At 47.0% G+C, this 14,440-nt stretch overlaps 1 protein-coding gene across 1 annotated transcript in view; it reads right to left on the reverse strand.

The window, feature by feature from the left end:
* The window catches only part of LOC141112870 (cadherin-1-like), a 69,998-nt gene that overhangs the window by 14,719 nt on the left and 40,839 nt on the right, over positions 1–14,440 (reverse strand). The window contains exons 3-9 of the mRNA XM_073605974.1: positions 12,403–12,611; positions 11,047–11,139; positions 9,517–9,672; positions 8,238–8,382; positions 3,860–4,035; positions 2,666–2,794; positions 1,240–1,422 (exon numbers count right to left, since the gene is read on the reverse strand). Coding sequence (XP_073462075.1) covers positions 1,240–1,422; positions 2,666–2,794; positions 3,860–4,035; positions 8,238–8,382; positions 9,517–9,672; positions 11,047–11,139; positions 12,403–12,611 — 1,091 coding nt within the window. The remainder of the gene's footprint in view (positions 1–1,239; positions 1,423–2,665; positions 2,795–3,859; positions 4,036–8,237; positions 8,383–9,516; positions 9,673–11,046; positions 11,140–12,402; positions 12,612–14,440) is intronic.

The following is a 14,440-nucleotide window of genomic DNA, read 5'->3' on the forward strand; positions in this document are numbered from 1 at the left end:
ACCCAACTATACTCAACTATACCCAACTATACCCAACCGTGCCCAACTATACTCAGCTATACCTAACTATAGTCAACTATTCCCAACTATACCCAACTATACCCAACTATACCCAACTATACTCAACTATACCCAACTATACCCAACTATACTCAACTATACCCAACTATAGTCAACTATTCCCAACTATACTCAACTATACTCAACTATACCCAACTGTGCCCAACTATACCCAACTATACTCAACTATACCCAACTATACTCAACTATACCCAACCATACCCTACTATACTCAACTATACCCAACTACACTCAACTATACCCAACCGTGCCCAACTATACCCAACTAAACTCAACTAAACTCAACTATACTCAACTACACTCAACTATACCCAACCATACTCAACTATACTCAACTATACTCAACTACACTCAACTATACCCAACCATACTCAACTATACCCAACCGTGCCCAACTATACCCAACTATACTCAACTATACTCAACTATACCCAACTATACCCAACTATACCCATGAAAATGTACTCAACTGGAACCCCAAATATACCAGGAAATCCTCCCCTGCATAGTATAGTCCTATAAGAGCAAGGCGTTGTGTTTGAGCAGGACGGCTCAGGGATTACAGTGAAATTTGTTAATATAATACAGCGGGTGAAATATGGTACAGAAAGCATGTGAAAAGTAAAATTGCATGTAAAGTAACAGGAACATAATCCTAAATATGTAATCATAGAATATATGCTGTTATTTCTGAATAATACTCTGCAGATATTTATTAAAGCTGAACATTTGGCAGAAACCCCCAATAAATTATCTGTATTTAAAATAAATTAAGGTAGATATCAAATGATTGCAGTCCTCGTACAGCAGAGCTCAGACTAGGAGAGGGAGAAGCAGCAGAAGGAGGTAATATGTAGTGCTCATGTATTAACAAGCAGCATGCTGATAGCAAGAGAGAGCAGAGTGACAGTGAGAAGAGCTCATCAGTCAGCTGTTTCTTCCTTACTGTCCAATCACAGGCTGGGGAAGGGACAAGACCTGGTTCTATTATATGGCTGGCTGTGCTGTGTATATCTCAGGAATCCATGGAGAGGAATATAAAGTATTTGGCTGGTAAAGCAGCTCTCATGTACAGATGTAATCGGTGTATTTGGCTGATGCCTGGAGTCCAGCTCTACATAAGGACGGCTCTTAGTACAGCAACCACAATGAGCTTACCTTCACCGTTGTCAGCTGCCCCATGTTATCTGGGGTTGTAGTTATGCCAAACAGGTTTCCTTCATTGCCTTTAACAATCTTAAACACGGCTGTCCAGGCGTCTGTGTTGGGGGTGTCGTCATCTGTGACCGTCAGGAGTGCAACTTCGAACCCCACAGCATTTTCAGGGACCTTTGCTGAGTACTGAAATTAAGAGATCTCATGTCAGAACTACAACATAACGGTCTTCATGAAAGTAGAACTATATGTCAGGGCTTCTCCAAAATGGCCTCCTCCGCGTACAGGACCATAACAAGATAGCCTCCGCATACAGGACCATAACAAGATGGCCTCCGCCCACAGGACCATAACAAGATGGCCTCCGCCTACAGGACCATAACAAGATGGCCTCTGTTGTACAGGAACATAACAAGATGGCCTCCGCCTACAAGACCATAACAAGATGGCCTCCACCTACAGGACCATAACAAGATGGCCTCCGCCTACAGGACCATAACAAGATGGCCTCCGCCTACAGGACCATAACAAGATGGCCTCCGCCTACAGGACCATAACAAAATGGCCTCCGCCTACAGGACCATAACAAAATGGCCTCCGCCTACAGGACCATAACAAAATTACTAACCCCTACAAAATAGCTTTTGTGTACAAAATGAATATTAAATGGATTTGTGTAAAGGGCTCCTAGAGGAGGACATGTGGCAGCATCTGAGGAACCTCTAAAATGGAATGGGCCCTAAGACTCAGTACACAGGACTATGACAAAATGGCTCCTGGGTATAATTATTATTATTATGCATCTAAACCCCCCAAAATGTCCTATATTGTAGCTTACAAGTCCTCAGATGTGGTGGCTGCATTAGTGTTCATTATTCAGGTTGTTTTCCCTTCATTTCCCCCTGGCAATTCTGCAACTAATACACTCCCTGTCCCTGGTGGATACGCTCCCTCCTCCACTGTATCAATGAAAGGAGCCAAGGTTGTCACCCAGGCTGGACTACAAACATGTCTTCCTCATTTCATCTCCATTACATTGTGGGTGGAGGAGGGGTCAGTAGTTTACAGAAGGAAGATAACATTGTTGGTGTTTTCTGTTCAGCTCACATAAAAGGACCAGGGCTTTTCTGGTGAGATCAACAGGAATTTTCTGTTCTTGCTGATAATTAAATTTAAAACAAAAACGAAAGCAGCCACCACATCTAAGGACTGGTAAGCTGAAATATATGACATTTAGTTGTTGGTATCCTTCTGGAAGTCATATGTCTGCACTTCAGGACCTCAACAAAAGCATAGAAGGGCCACAACAAAATGGCCGCTGTGCAAAACTCAAATAAGGCATATTTAGTTCCACTTTAGCAGCTGCTACAACATTGTCCTTTGTTACACGGAGCGTTACATAATGGCGGATCGCGGGTTCCACACTCACCTGAATGGGATCGAATACGGGAGCGTTGTCATTGGCGTCTGTTACAGTGATCACAGCTTTGGCGAAGGTTTCAAATCCCTCCCCCTCCTGGTCCGCGGCTTTGACAGTCAGAGTATACACAGGATACAGCTGAGAAGAATATGATAATAAAAGTCATTAATAAATATTATGTATCGGAAATACAATCATTGTGTGTTCTTCCCTGAAAATACAAAGTATCATCAGAAGATCCTCCTTCCATTATACCTGATGATTAATTATTACATTCTATTCCATGTCCAGCCAGGACTCACCAACAGGGGGCAGTGAGGAGCAAAGACTTCATTGGCCCTTGCAGGCTGATCTAAAGGGCATCTGATAGCTGAGGAAATAATTCAGCAACACGAAGCCTAAAAATATCACCCGGCAGCCATAACAGAAATTGTAATCCGCAGGATACGGGGTGAGGGGCTGATCTCTGACTTATGAATATGATGACCCCTCTGGTTACGACCCATTCATATCTACAGCAGCGGTTCTCAACCTCAGTCCTCCAGTAGCCCCAGAGGCCATGTTTTGGGAATGTCTCTTAGACCCCTTTCACACTGGGGCGGTGCGGGCATTAGTGGTAAAGCATCGCTAGTTTTAGCGGCGCTTTATCGCTGTTATAGCGGCACTATTCAGCCGCTAGCAGAGAGCTTTTAACCCCCACTAGCAGCCGAAGAAAAGGTTATTAGCGCACATGTTGCGACGCTGCCGAAATGCTTTGCAGGCGCTGCCCATTCATTTCAATGGGCAGGGGCGGTTGGAGGAGGGGTGTCACTTTCCCCGGAATGGGAAGGTACATTTGGTAAAGTTGATGTGAATTGTTAGATTTCTGCAGGAAGTAAAACTAAATAAAAGGGAACAATAAATCCTGCACAGTTAAGAATAAGTTGTTGCCCAACCATGACCGGTACTCTTTATCGGACTTCTCCATCCACACCTATCAGTTTAGTTCTAGACAACTGTCAGGATTTTCCACCCCTTCCTGCAAATACCGGAATAAAACCCCCCACTTTCTAGCGGCTGTATCTCCCAATGATTGTACATTACGGGGGGATCCATCACTGGAGGAAGACACCAGTATCTGTGGAATGGCAGCAATGGTTAGCCGGGACTGTGAGTGGTGGTGGGGATTCCTCGCCACTGAAGATACCAAAAGATATCACAAACCTCGCGGTCCAATCCGGCGGTCACAACGCTGATCAGTCCGGTGGCCTTATCGATGGTGAACATTGTAGGGGTTGGTAAAGGGGGATCCTGATTTGTGATAGAGTAGCCGAGAATTCCGTTATTCGTGTCCACGGTGTCATCGGCGTCTGTTGCTGTGACATTCATCACAGGAGTCCCTAAAGGGGGAGGAGAAGAGACATTACAATGGAAGTATCCGGAGGGAGTGCCCATAGGGAGTGCCGCTTCACTAAAGTCATCACATGACAACAAACCCCGGAAGATTATTTGATGAAAAAAAACAAATGACCATCCAGCTCATCCCCCACCACCATAAAGACCCAACCCCCCCCCCCCCCCAGAACCCCCAACAACCTGCAGATGATGCAAAGGACAGAAAATAATCTTTTAAAGTCCAAATCCAATCTAAAGCTGGCCAAAAAGTACACAATCTGATTGTACAATCTCCCTTAGATTCAGCAAAACACTATAGTAGGAGGACCTACCTGATCAATCTATTCCATTTATATCAAACCAGACAGGTCCATGTACTACATAGTTGATGGTAGATCTAAAGTAGATTGTACGATCAGATTGTAAAGTGTATGGTCACCCTAAGGAGGAACTTCACCCCTTTTTTTTTTTTAAATCAGGTACTTACCAGTCCCTGGAGTCCAGCGCTGTCCTCCCGCAACCGGGTCTTTTCCCCGCTGCGGACCCCTGGTGCCGCCATCTTGGATTTGGGAGCCGCTGTGGCTTCCTTAATAATCACAACCGACTCCCTACTGTGCATGCGTGAGATTGTGCAATGAAGGGAGACTGGCCCGGCAGCCTCCTGAGACTTGTCCCTGGAGGGTAAGGGCAAGGGGGAGTGACAGGTGGAGGTGGGAGGAGCATAAGTGGCTCTTTCACTTTTGAGCGAAGCTCCGCTTTATGGGCCGGTGTCGGCGAGCTTTGATGGGCGAGTTCAATGTGCGCTTCACAGTTTAAAGACACTTCGTAGATAATTCAGAATTCATTGCAGGTTCAGGACCCTCATCCAGCTGACTTTGCATTCTCATAGACTTGTATGAGGAAAGAAGCAATTCTAAAAGAAGAAGACAGTTCTAAAAACCCGACACGCTCTAAAATGGGGGTTGGCAACCTGTAGATCGCAATCTACCCATTGATCACAGGCAGGTGACGGGTAGATCGTGTCCCTTCCTTGCCGACTCCCGGAACCTGCACAGGAGGGGCGGCGGGGGTGGCATTACCAGAACCGATCTCCAGTATTTTCCCCCAGCAGCAGCTGAAAGCTCCTCCTCTATCACCCGCCGGAATTCAGTTCAGAATTCAGAAAATACGGAGAAAGGTTCCTGTTAATGCCGCCCCTTGTGACCCTTCTCTCCAGGTTTTCCCTTCCTTTTGTTGCCCCCCTGTGTGCTCCCCTAGTACCCCCCCCCCGCCCAGTGCTGCCAGCTTCCCCTCCCACCAGCTGCTGAGGGGGAACTTCAGGGTGAACAGTGGGGGAGGGGGCCAATATATAGGTCATTTCCTGACCCCTTCCTTTTCTGAATGAACACAGTGAGTGATCGGTTCCCGATCGATACTGTATCCATTCATAACGAGGTCGGTCAGCAAAAGAGCACTTCCCATTCATTCACTGTCCACTGCAGCTGAGGCTGCAGAGAAAGGGACTGGGGAATCTTTGTCCTCAGTCCCTTTCTCTGTCTCAAAAGTGAGACATCAGAGGTCTGTTTAGACTCCTGATATTTCACTAAAGACCCCCAACAGGGATGATAAATACAATTGTAAAAAGCAATAGCAATTAAATTATTTTAAAAGTTGAATAAATAAAAAAAAAAAAATTAAATAATGAAAATAAAAAACTACCAACACCATCCATTGCCCTACTGACACCGTCCACTGCCCTACTGACACTGTCCACTGCCCTACTGACACCGTCTACTGCCCTACTGACACTGTCTACTGCCCTATTGACCGTCTACTGCCCTACTGACACCGTCTACTGCCCTACTGACACTGTCTACTGCCCTACTGACACCGTCCACTGCTCTACTGACACCGTCCACTGCCCTACTGACACCGTCCACTGCTCTACTGACACCGTCCACTGCTCTACTGACACCGTCCACTGCCCTACTGACACCGTCCACTGCTCCACTGATACCGTCCACTGCCCTACTGACACCGTCCACTGCTCCACTGATACCGTCCACTGCCCTACTGACACCGTCCACTGCCCTACTGACACCGTCCACTGCCCTATTGACCGTCTACTGCCCTACTGACACCGTCTACTGCCCTACTGACACTGTCTACTGCCCTACTGACACCGTCCACTGCCCTACTGACACCGTCCACTGCTCTACTGACACCGTCCACTGCCCTACTGACACCGTCCACTGCCCTATTGACCGTCTACTGCCCTACTGACACCGTCTACTGCCCTACTGACACTGTCTACTGCCCTACTGACACCGTCCACTGCCCTACTGACACCGTCCACTGCCCTACTGACACCGTCCACTGCCCTACTGATACCGTCCACTGCTCTACTGACCGTCCACTGCCCTACTGACAACGTCCACTGCTCTACTGACACCGTCCACTGCTCTACTGACACCGTCCACTGCCCTACTGACCGTCCACTGCCCTACTGACACCGTCCACTGCCCTACTGACACCATCCACTGCTCTACTGACCGTCCACTGCCCTACTGACACCGTCCACTGCCCTACTGACACCGTCCACTGCTCTACTGACACCGTCCACTGCCCTACTGACACCATCCTCTGCCCTACTGACACCATCCACTGCCCTACTGACACCGTCCACTGCCCTACTGACACCGTCCACTGCCCTACTGGCACCGTCCACTGCCCTACTGACACCGTCCACTGCCCTACTGACACCGTCCACTGCTCTACTGACACCGTCCACTGCTCTACTGACACCGTCCACTGCTCTACTGACACCGTCCACTGCCCTACTGACACCGTCCACTGCCCTACTGACACCGTCCACTGATCTACTGACACCGTCCACTGCCCTACTGACACCGTCCACTGCTCTACTGGCACCGTCCACTGCCCTACTGACACCGTCCACTGCCCTACTGACACCGTCCACTGCTCTACTGACACCGTCCACTGCCCTACTGACACCGTCCACTGCCCTGCTGACACCGTCCACTGCTCTACTGGCACCGTCCACTGCTCTACTGACACCGTCCACTGCCCTACTGACACCGTCCACTGCCCTGCTGACACCGTCCACTGCCCTACTGACACCGTCTACTGCCCTACTGACACCGTCTACTGCCCTGCTGACACCGTCCACTGCTCTGCTGACACCGTCCACTGCTCTGCTGACACCGTCCACTGCTCTGCTGACACCCTCCACTGCCCTACTGACACCGTCCACTGCCCTGCTGACACCGTCCACTGCCCTGCTGACACCGTCCACTGCCCTACTGACACCGTCCACTGCACTACTGACACCGTCCACTGCTCTACTGACACCGTCCACTGCTCTGCTGACACCCTCCACTGCCCTACTGACACCGTCCACTGCCCTGCTGACACCGTCCACTGCCCTGCTGACACCGTCCACTGCTCTACTGACACCGTCCACTGCTCTGCTGACACCGTCCACTGCTCTGCTGACACCGTCCACTGCCCTGCTGACACCGTCCACTGCCCTACTGACACCGTCCACTGCCCTGCTGACACCGTCCACTGCCCTACTGACACCATCCACTGCACTACTGACACCGTCCACTGCTCTACTGACACCATCCACTGCTCTACTGACACATCCACTGCCCTACTGACACCGTCCACTGCCCTACTGACACCGTCCACTGCCCTGCTGACACCGTCCACTGCTCTACTGACACCGTCCACTGCTCTGCTGACACCGTCCACTGCTCTGCTGACACCGTCCACTGCCCTGCTGACACCGTCCACTGCCCTGCTGACACCGTCCACTGCCCTACTGACACCATCCACTGCACTACTGACACCGTCCACTGCTCTGCTGACACCCTCCACTGCCCTACTGACACCATCCACTGCCCTACTGACACCATCCTCTGCTCTACTGACACTGTTCCTCCTTTAAGGAAGGTTACATTTATATTTTTACAATGACATTTATATTATTATATGTTTCCACTATGAGTTTCACTATTATTATAAGTTTCCCTTACTATTTAGTTAGGTCTTGCTAGTTAATGTCTAAAAAGAAAAAAAAAATGGTGTTGAGCCCCAGTGGTCTTTGATCTCGTTCATGTTGTTCAGGTAGATCTCCACCTCTTCGAGGCTGCCTACTCCTGCTATAAAAGATCCACTTTAAATCTGAGTCCTAACAACTTACCCGGTTTGGACCCCTCGGTCACTGTGCCTTCAAACACCGGCTGGGTGAAGGACGGACGATTGTCGTTCTGATCGGTCACTTCAATAATAATCTCAATGGGGGTCTCTACTTGTTGCCCATTTGATGAGACGGCGTAGACGAAGACCTGAAACAAGAAGGAACAATCTATTATGATAGAATCGTCTTGTCTGACGTATAACAGAAATTGGGAGAAATTCTTGTTGAGAACCCAATGACTTGCCCCAAAGAAAACCCATTTTTATCTCTTACCCTGTGATTAATGATGGGCCGAACACCCCCTGACCTAAACAGTGAACTCCATTGAAGTCTATGGGAGCCGAACATGAGAAATCAAAATGCCCAATTTGAAGGCTTATATGCAAATAATTGGCCATAAAAGAGGTATGGGGGTCCGGGTACTGCCCTGGTGGACATGTATCAATCCAAAAAACTTTTTTAAAAAAACAAAAGTTTTTTCAGGAGCAGTGATGATGCTTAAAATGCAACAATAAAAATTAAAAATTCCTTTAAATATAGTGCCTGGGGGGTCCCCTTTGTCTGCCTGTAAAGTGGCGCATCTGTAGCATGCATAGAACCTTCTGCAGCAAAAATGACACTTCTAAAGAAAAAAAAAAAATCACATTTAAATTGACTCATGGGTGCGATTGCCGACACCCAGCTATTTAAAAAATACTAAGGAAAAAAACGGCGTGAAGGCCCAGAACCATACCAGGCCACATGCCCGCAACATGGGGGGTTCTGCCTCCTGCATCCCAAAGCACCTTGTCCCCAATGGGAACAATGGTCTCTTCCCCACAACCCTGAGCAGTGGTTATGGGGGTTTGCGAGCGGGGGGCTTATCGGAATCTGGAAGCCTCCTTTAACAAGGGGGCTCCCAGATCCCAGCAAGGAATTTTCAAAAACTGTCTGTGTTTTTATTACTTTTTGACACTTTTTTTGGTGAATGGGTAGGGGTACTATGTACCCCATACTCATTCACATGGGGGGGCGGGATCTGGGGGCCCCCTTGTTAATACCACTGTATAGGTTAGCAGTAATAAATGATGACCATGATGTTCCCCAAGAGTTATATAATCGTATAAATATTTTAAAGGCAAAAACAGCTAAAAATATAATTAATACAATATTTAAAAATGTAATAAAAAAGCTGGTCAGTCACATGACACAATGATGTATGAGCGGGCAGAATTGGACTGGGCACAGACAGGCAGGTCTCAGAGGTAATTAGCATTAGTTAGCAGATAAAATGTTTGCTTACCGTATAGCTGGGTATAGTCTCTCTGTCCAGAGGCCGGGTCACGTTAAGCCATCCAGTAGTCCTCTCAATGATAAAGGTCCCCACGGGCGGAGAATCGGCCCCTTGGCCTGTGATGCTGTAGAACACAGAAATTTCGCCTGCCCGACTGGACTTGACCTAGAAGGAAGGAATATGGGAAATGGGAAGAGCAATAAGCTTTCATAAAGGCACATAAGTCCCGATTATGTTTTTTAGATGGGTGGAGGCTCCTTCTTCATTTTCATGATTCTTAACTTTGCTCTATCCTTGTGCCCACAACATACTTTTATTTTCCTAATTTTCTGAGGCCCATGGATGGATATGAGGGATTGCTCCTAAACTGTGACTACACTATACTATGTATCCAAAAGTTTGTGGACATTAACCACAACTACACTATATGGCCTAATGTATGTGGACATCCCTTCAAATGATGGAGTTCGGGCGTTTCCACTAAAGGGTTCTGTTAATCCTTCATCATACAAAGACATTGTAGACAATTGTGCTCTTCCAGCCTTATGGTAACAGTTTGATGAACACCCTTTTCTGTTCCAGCATGACTGTCCCCTGTGATGTACAAAGCCAGCTCCATAAAGACATGGTGTGACCAGTTTGGTGTGGAGGAACTCCAGTGTCCTACACAGAGCCCGGACCTCATCCCTACTGATCACCTTTGGGACGATCCAGGTCTTCTCATCCAACATTAGTACTTGACCTCACAAATGGGCACAAATTCCCCCGGCACCCTTCAAGATCTGGGGGAAAGTCTTCCATGAGAAGGGAAGGCTGTTATTAGGCACAAAGAAGGGGGGGGGGGCGACTGTATAAAGACATGGTTTGACCAGTTTGGTGTGGAGAAACTCAAGTGCCTTGCACAGAGCCCTGACCTCAACCCTACTGAACACCTTTGCGGTGAATTGGAGTACCAGTTGGGAGCCAAGTTTTTTTTTCTGGTGCCCAATGTTAGGCCCAACAAGAAAGTCTTCCCAGAAGCGTGCAGGATGTTATAGCTACAATGGGTAGAAACCCAAGTAACTCAAAGGGATGTCGAACAAGCTCATAGAGGTGTGATGGGTGGAGGAACTCAAGTGTCCTGCACAGAGCCCTGACCTCAACCCTACTGAACATCTTTGGAATGAATTGGAACAGCAATTGTGAGTCTTCTCATCCAACATTAGTATCTGACCTCACAATGTTGTTTTTACTGAATGGGCAGAACATTCCGCAGGCACTCCAAAACCTTGTGGAAGGCCTTCCCAGAAAAGCGGAGGGTGGTAAAGTTGTAAAGTGGGGCTAATTCCATATTATTGCCCATGATTTTGGAAAGGAAAATACAAATTTTTATAACTATCATGGTCAACTGTCCTCAAAATTTGGGCCATATATACAATGCACAGTGCGGCACAAGGCCGGCTCTGCCGACACAGAAGGAGGACATGCTGAGCACTCTGTGCTATAAGCCAACATATGATGTATTCTGTACAGAAGGAGAAAGGTTGGTGTTGTAGGTACCTGAATGAGCCTTTTGGGAAATGGGCCTCTTTCATTTTCAGAGCAATGAATTGGTGGAATGACCCAATCTCTCTTCTGTCTCCGAAGCTCATCCTGCAGAGGACACAAACAATTAAAACCGTCACAATCAATCAATTAAAACTCGAACTAACTAAATAGATCCACCCGAAGGTGACATTTCATTTTGCTTTCTTCTTGTATCATTCTAGGACTCCGGCCCCCACATCTCCCCATTGGGGCTCCTTACTCTCTGACCTGACACCTTGAAATAAATAGATGGCCCAACAGGAATAATGGAAACCCTTGACGAGTCCTCCCTGAGATGACCAGCCTTGGGGACTTGTGTTAGAAGTCTCTGAAAACAAATGCTGTAAAACACAAAGCAGTTTTTTGGTGGAATGAGACCTTAAATCCTTCTTTGTTGCCCCAACCAAATTTGGCACACGGGAGGAAATACAATGACGGCTGCGGCTTCCAAGGTTTACAAACAAACCTCATGTGATCACCTCATCATGGCTATTATGGGCTATTATGTTGATCACATGATCGGAAACCACGATGACTGATTCCTGACCGTTAGTGGAATCCCGAGCTCCCAGATACCGCGTGGTTTGATGGCTGGGAGCACACAACTTGTGTATTGTGGAATGTAGGTTGATGTCCCCTTGGAATGTCAATCTAAAGATTGCAGATGCCAGCAGATTAACCATCAATGCAAGTTGCTGTGAGATGTACATAAACATTTTTCCTTTTTGCTTTATTAGTATTATCAATTAGATATGAGTTTCCATATCTTGTCATCTACTCAAGTCATGGAACCCTTCATATACTATTTGCACAGCTACAGACAGAAGTGGCCTCGGAGCGAGTCCTCCACTGTGGTCTTCTCTTTGGATGCTGACTCTTCCCATGACTGGATGGATCCTCCACAGTATAGCTAGGCAAGAGAACCTGGGCACAATGCCTTTAGACCCATGGGTCCCCTGGGCTCGATCATTTGACTCAGATTCCATGACTGACCACAGAGGACACATGTAGAAGTATCTCTGGACCTGCCGGTACTTCCTCTGTGTGGTTCTGTGTGGACAGTCCAGCACCTCTCAGGATGAGTTCACAGTAAAGGGTATATTGGGGTATAACTGAACCCGGGCCCCATTACAGCTGCCCTGACTCTATGTACACCCCAACCCCACCGACATTGTACAGCTAAGGAAGAATATTTTCAGCATCAATAAGCCCCATTCAGTCTGGAACTTCCTCTACCAATGGTATTATTGGAGGTAGGAAGAGACATGGAAGGAAGACCCCCATCATTCATACAGCCTGACCTACCTGCCCCGTATATAGGAGGCTCACCTGTTTGTGGTGGGGGTGGCGTTTTCTCAGTATCACGGTGGTCTCAGTCAGCACATTCTTCCCCTCCAATGCCACAACACCCAACTCTTTGTGTCCATGAAGCTTCAGATGTTCCTTTACTACGATGGAGCCGTCAGCCTGAACTTCAAAGTGAGAGTCTTTGGATTCATAGCGTACCTTCGATTTCAGGCCGCAGGTAATGAAGTCCACTGAAAGATAAAAGAGGGGGGGAGGTGTGAGCATTGAGGTCATCCCACCACCACACCATCCGTCACGTCTATTCAATTCTGTATCTTCTCTTCAAAATGTTCAATTCACTAAAATGAATATTGTGTAGAACTGCAATCATTATTTCATATTAAAGTATATCTATATAACTTTTTTTTTTCCTTTTACCTTTTTGATAGAGAGGGTAAGGGTTAGGCCTCTGTCAGGCTTTTATTGCTATCTGTGCCCCACCCAGAGATACTCCCGCCCCCCCTCTGTATTTGCCCGGTGTGTCACCAGGGCGGAGAGGTGAGGGGGGACAACCAAATGATTACAGTTGTCACCAGAACAGGAATACGGGGGGGTCCAGTGGAGACATCCGCTCTCACTCTGGGGAGATTTCCTTTCATTTCCTGTCATGTCTCCAGAACAGGAAATTAAGAGGAATCTCCCCAACAAGAATCCCCCCCCCCCCCCCCCAAGAAAAGAAAAAAAAAGCAAAACAAAAAACTTTTGCTGCACAGTATTTAAGTACTTATTTCATATGACCCTTTTATTTCTAATGATCTGCAATTTACTAATGAGCAGTCGCTCTCTGCGGGGTGTTTGCACAAGAGCTTAGTAAATGAGGGGAAGCTTCACTTTGAAAAGAACAACCAATCAAATTGCAAGCAATGCAAGGAAAGTTAAAAACAAAACAAAAAAAAAAGAACAGCATTTTTGCTTGCACGTGATTGGATGATGGAAGTCAGCAGAGCTTCCCCTCATTTACTAATCTCTGGAGCAATTGCTCTTGCGAAGTGCTCAGTCTATTTGCTTTTAGTAAATCCACCCCGATGTCTCCAGAGGAATTATAAGAGGAGGAAAATCAATGCAATCATTCTTGATGTTGACTTTATTATATATGATGAAAAAACAAATGTTGATGTGATGCAGCCGATCTGTGAGATCTATCCGGGCGATCGGCGTGTCAGCGCCATGTGCTGCGCTTCTATTAATACGCAATGTTTTCCCCTGAAACCCGCACCTCCCCCTCCCAGAACCGGCCCATTCATTACACCACGTGAAGTGCCACGGCTCTAATTACAAGGCGGACACTGGAAGGATTAGCAGTTCCATTTACTAAAAATAAGAATTGCAAAGCAGTCCTGGTTTTTAATAAACACAACGCCCTATAGGGCGTTTGTGTATATATATCTATATATATATATATTTACACACACCCATTTACTGTATACACTATATTGCCATAAGTATTGGGACGCCTGCCTTTACACACACATGACCTTTAATGACATCCCAGTCTGAGTCCGGAGGGTTCAATATTGAGTAGGCCCCGCCCTTTGCAGCTATAACAGCTTCAACTCTTCTAGGAAGGCCGTCCACAAGGTTTAGGAGGGTGTCTATGGGAATGTTTGACCATTCTTCCAGAAGAGCATTTGTGAGGTCAGCCACTGATGTTGAATGAAAAGGTGGAGCCAACTCAATATTGAACCCTCCGGACTAAGACTGGAATGTCATTAAAAGTGATATATGTGTAAAGCCAGGCGTCCCAATAGTTTTGGTAATATTGTGTATCAAACAGTTTTAGTATACTAGCTGCTAAGTGCAGTACCACAACTCTCCTGCAGATGTCACTGTCACAGCTGGTATAACAAACAAACTGTTTCATGGTATATGTCAGCGCCACTACACCAAACTCTTCATATACAGTATAAAGAATGGAGGGAGAATGTGTGAAGAAGCACCTAAAGTCATTTTTTTTTTTAATGCTTGTCCTGCTGCCAAACGTTCATCATTCCCCCAGCGAGGGGATTTCTCTTTGCGGTTC

This window comes from Aquarana catesbeiana, linkage group LG11, assembly GCF_042186555.1.
Source record: "Aquarana catesbeiana isolate 2022-GZ linkage group LG11, ASM4218655v1, whole genome shotgun sequence".
In the NCBI taxonomy this organism is placed as follows: domain Eukaryota; kingdom Metazoa; phylum Chordata; class Amphibia; order Anura; family Ranidae; genus Aquarana; species Aquarana catesbeiana.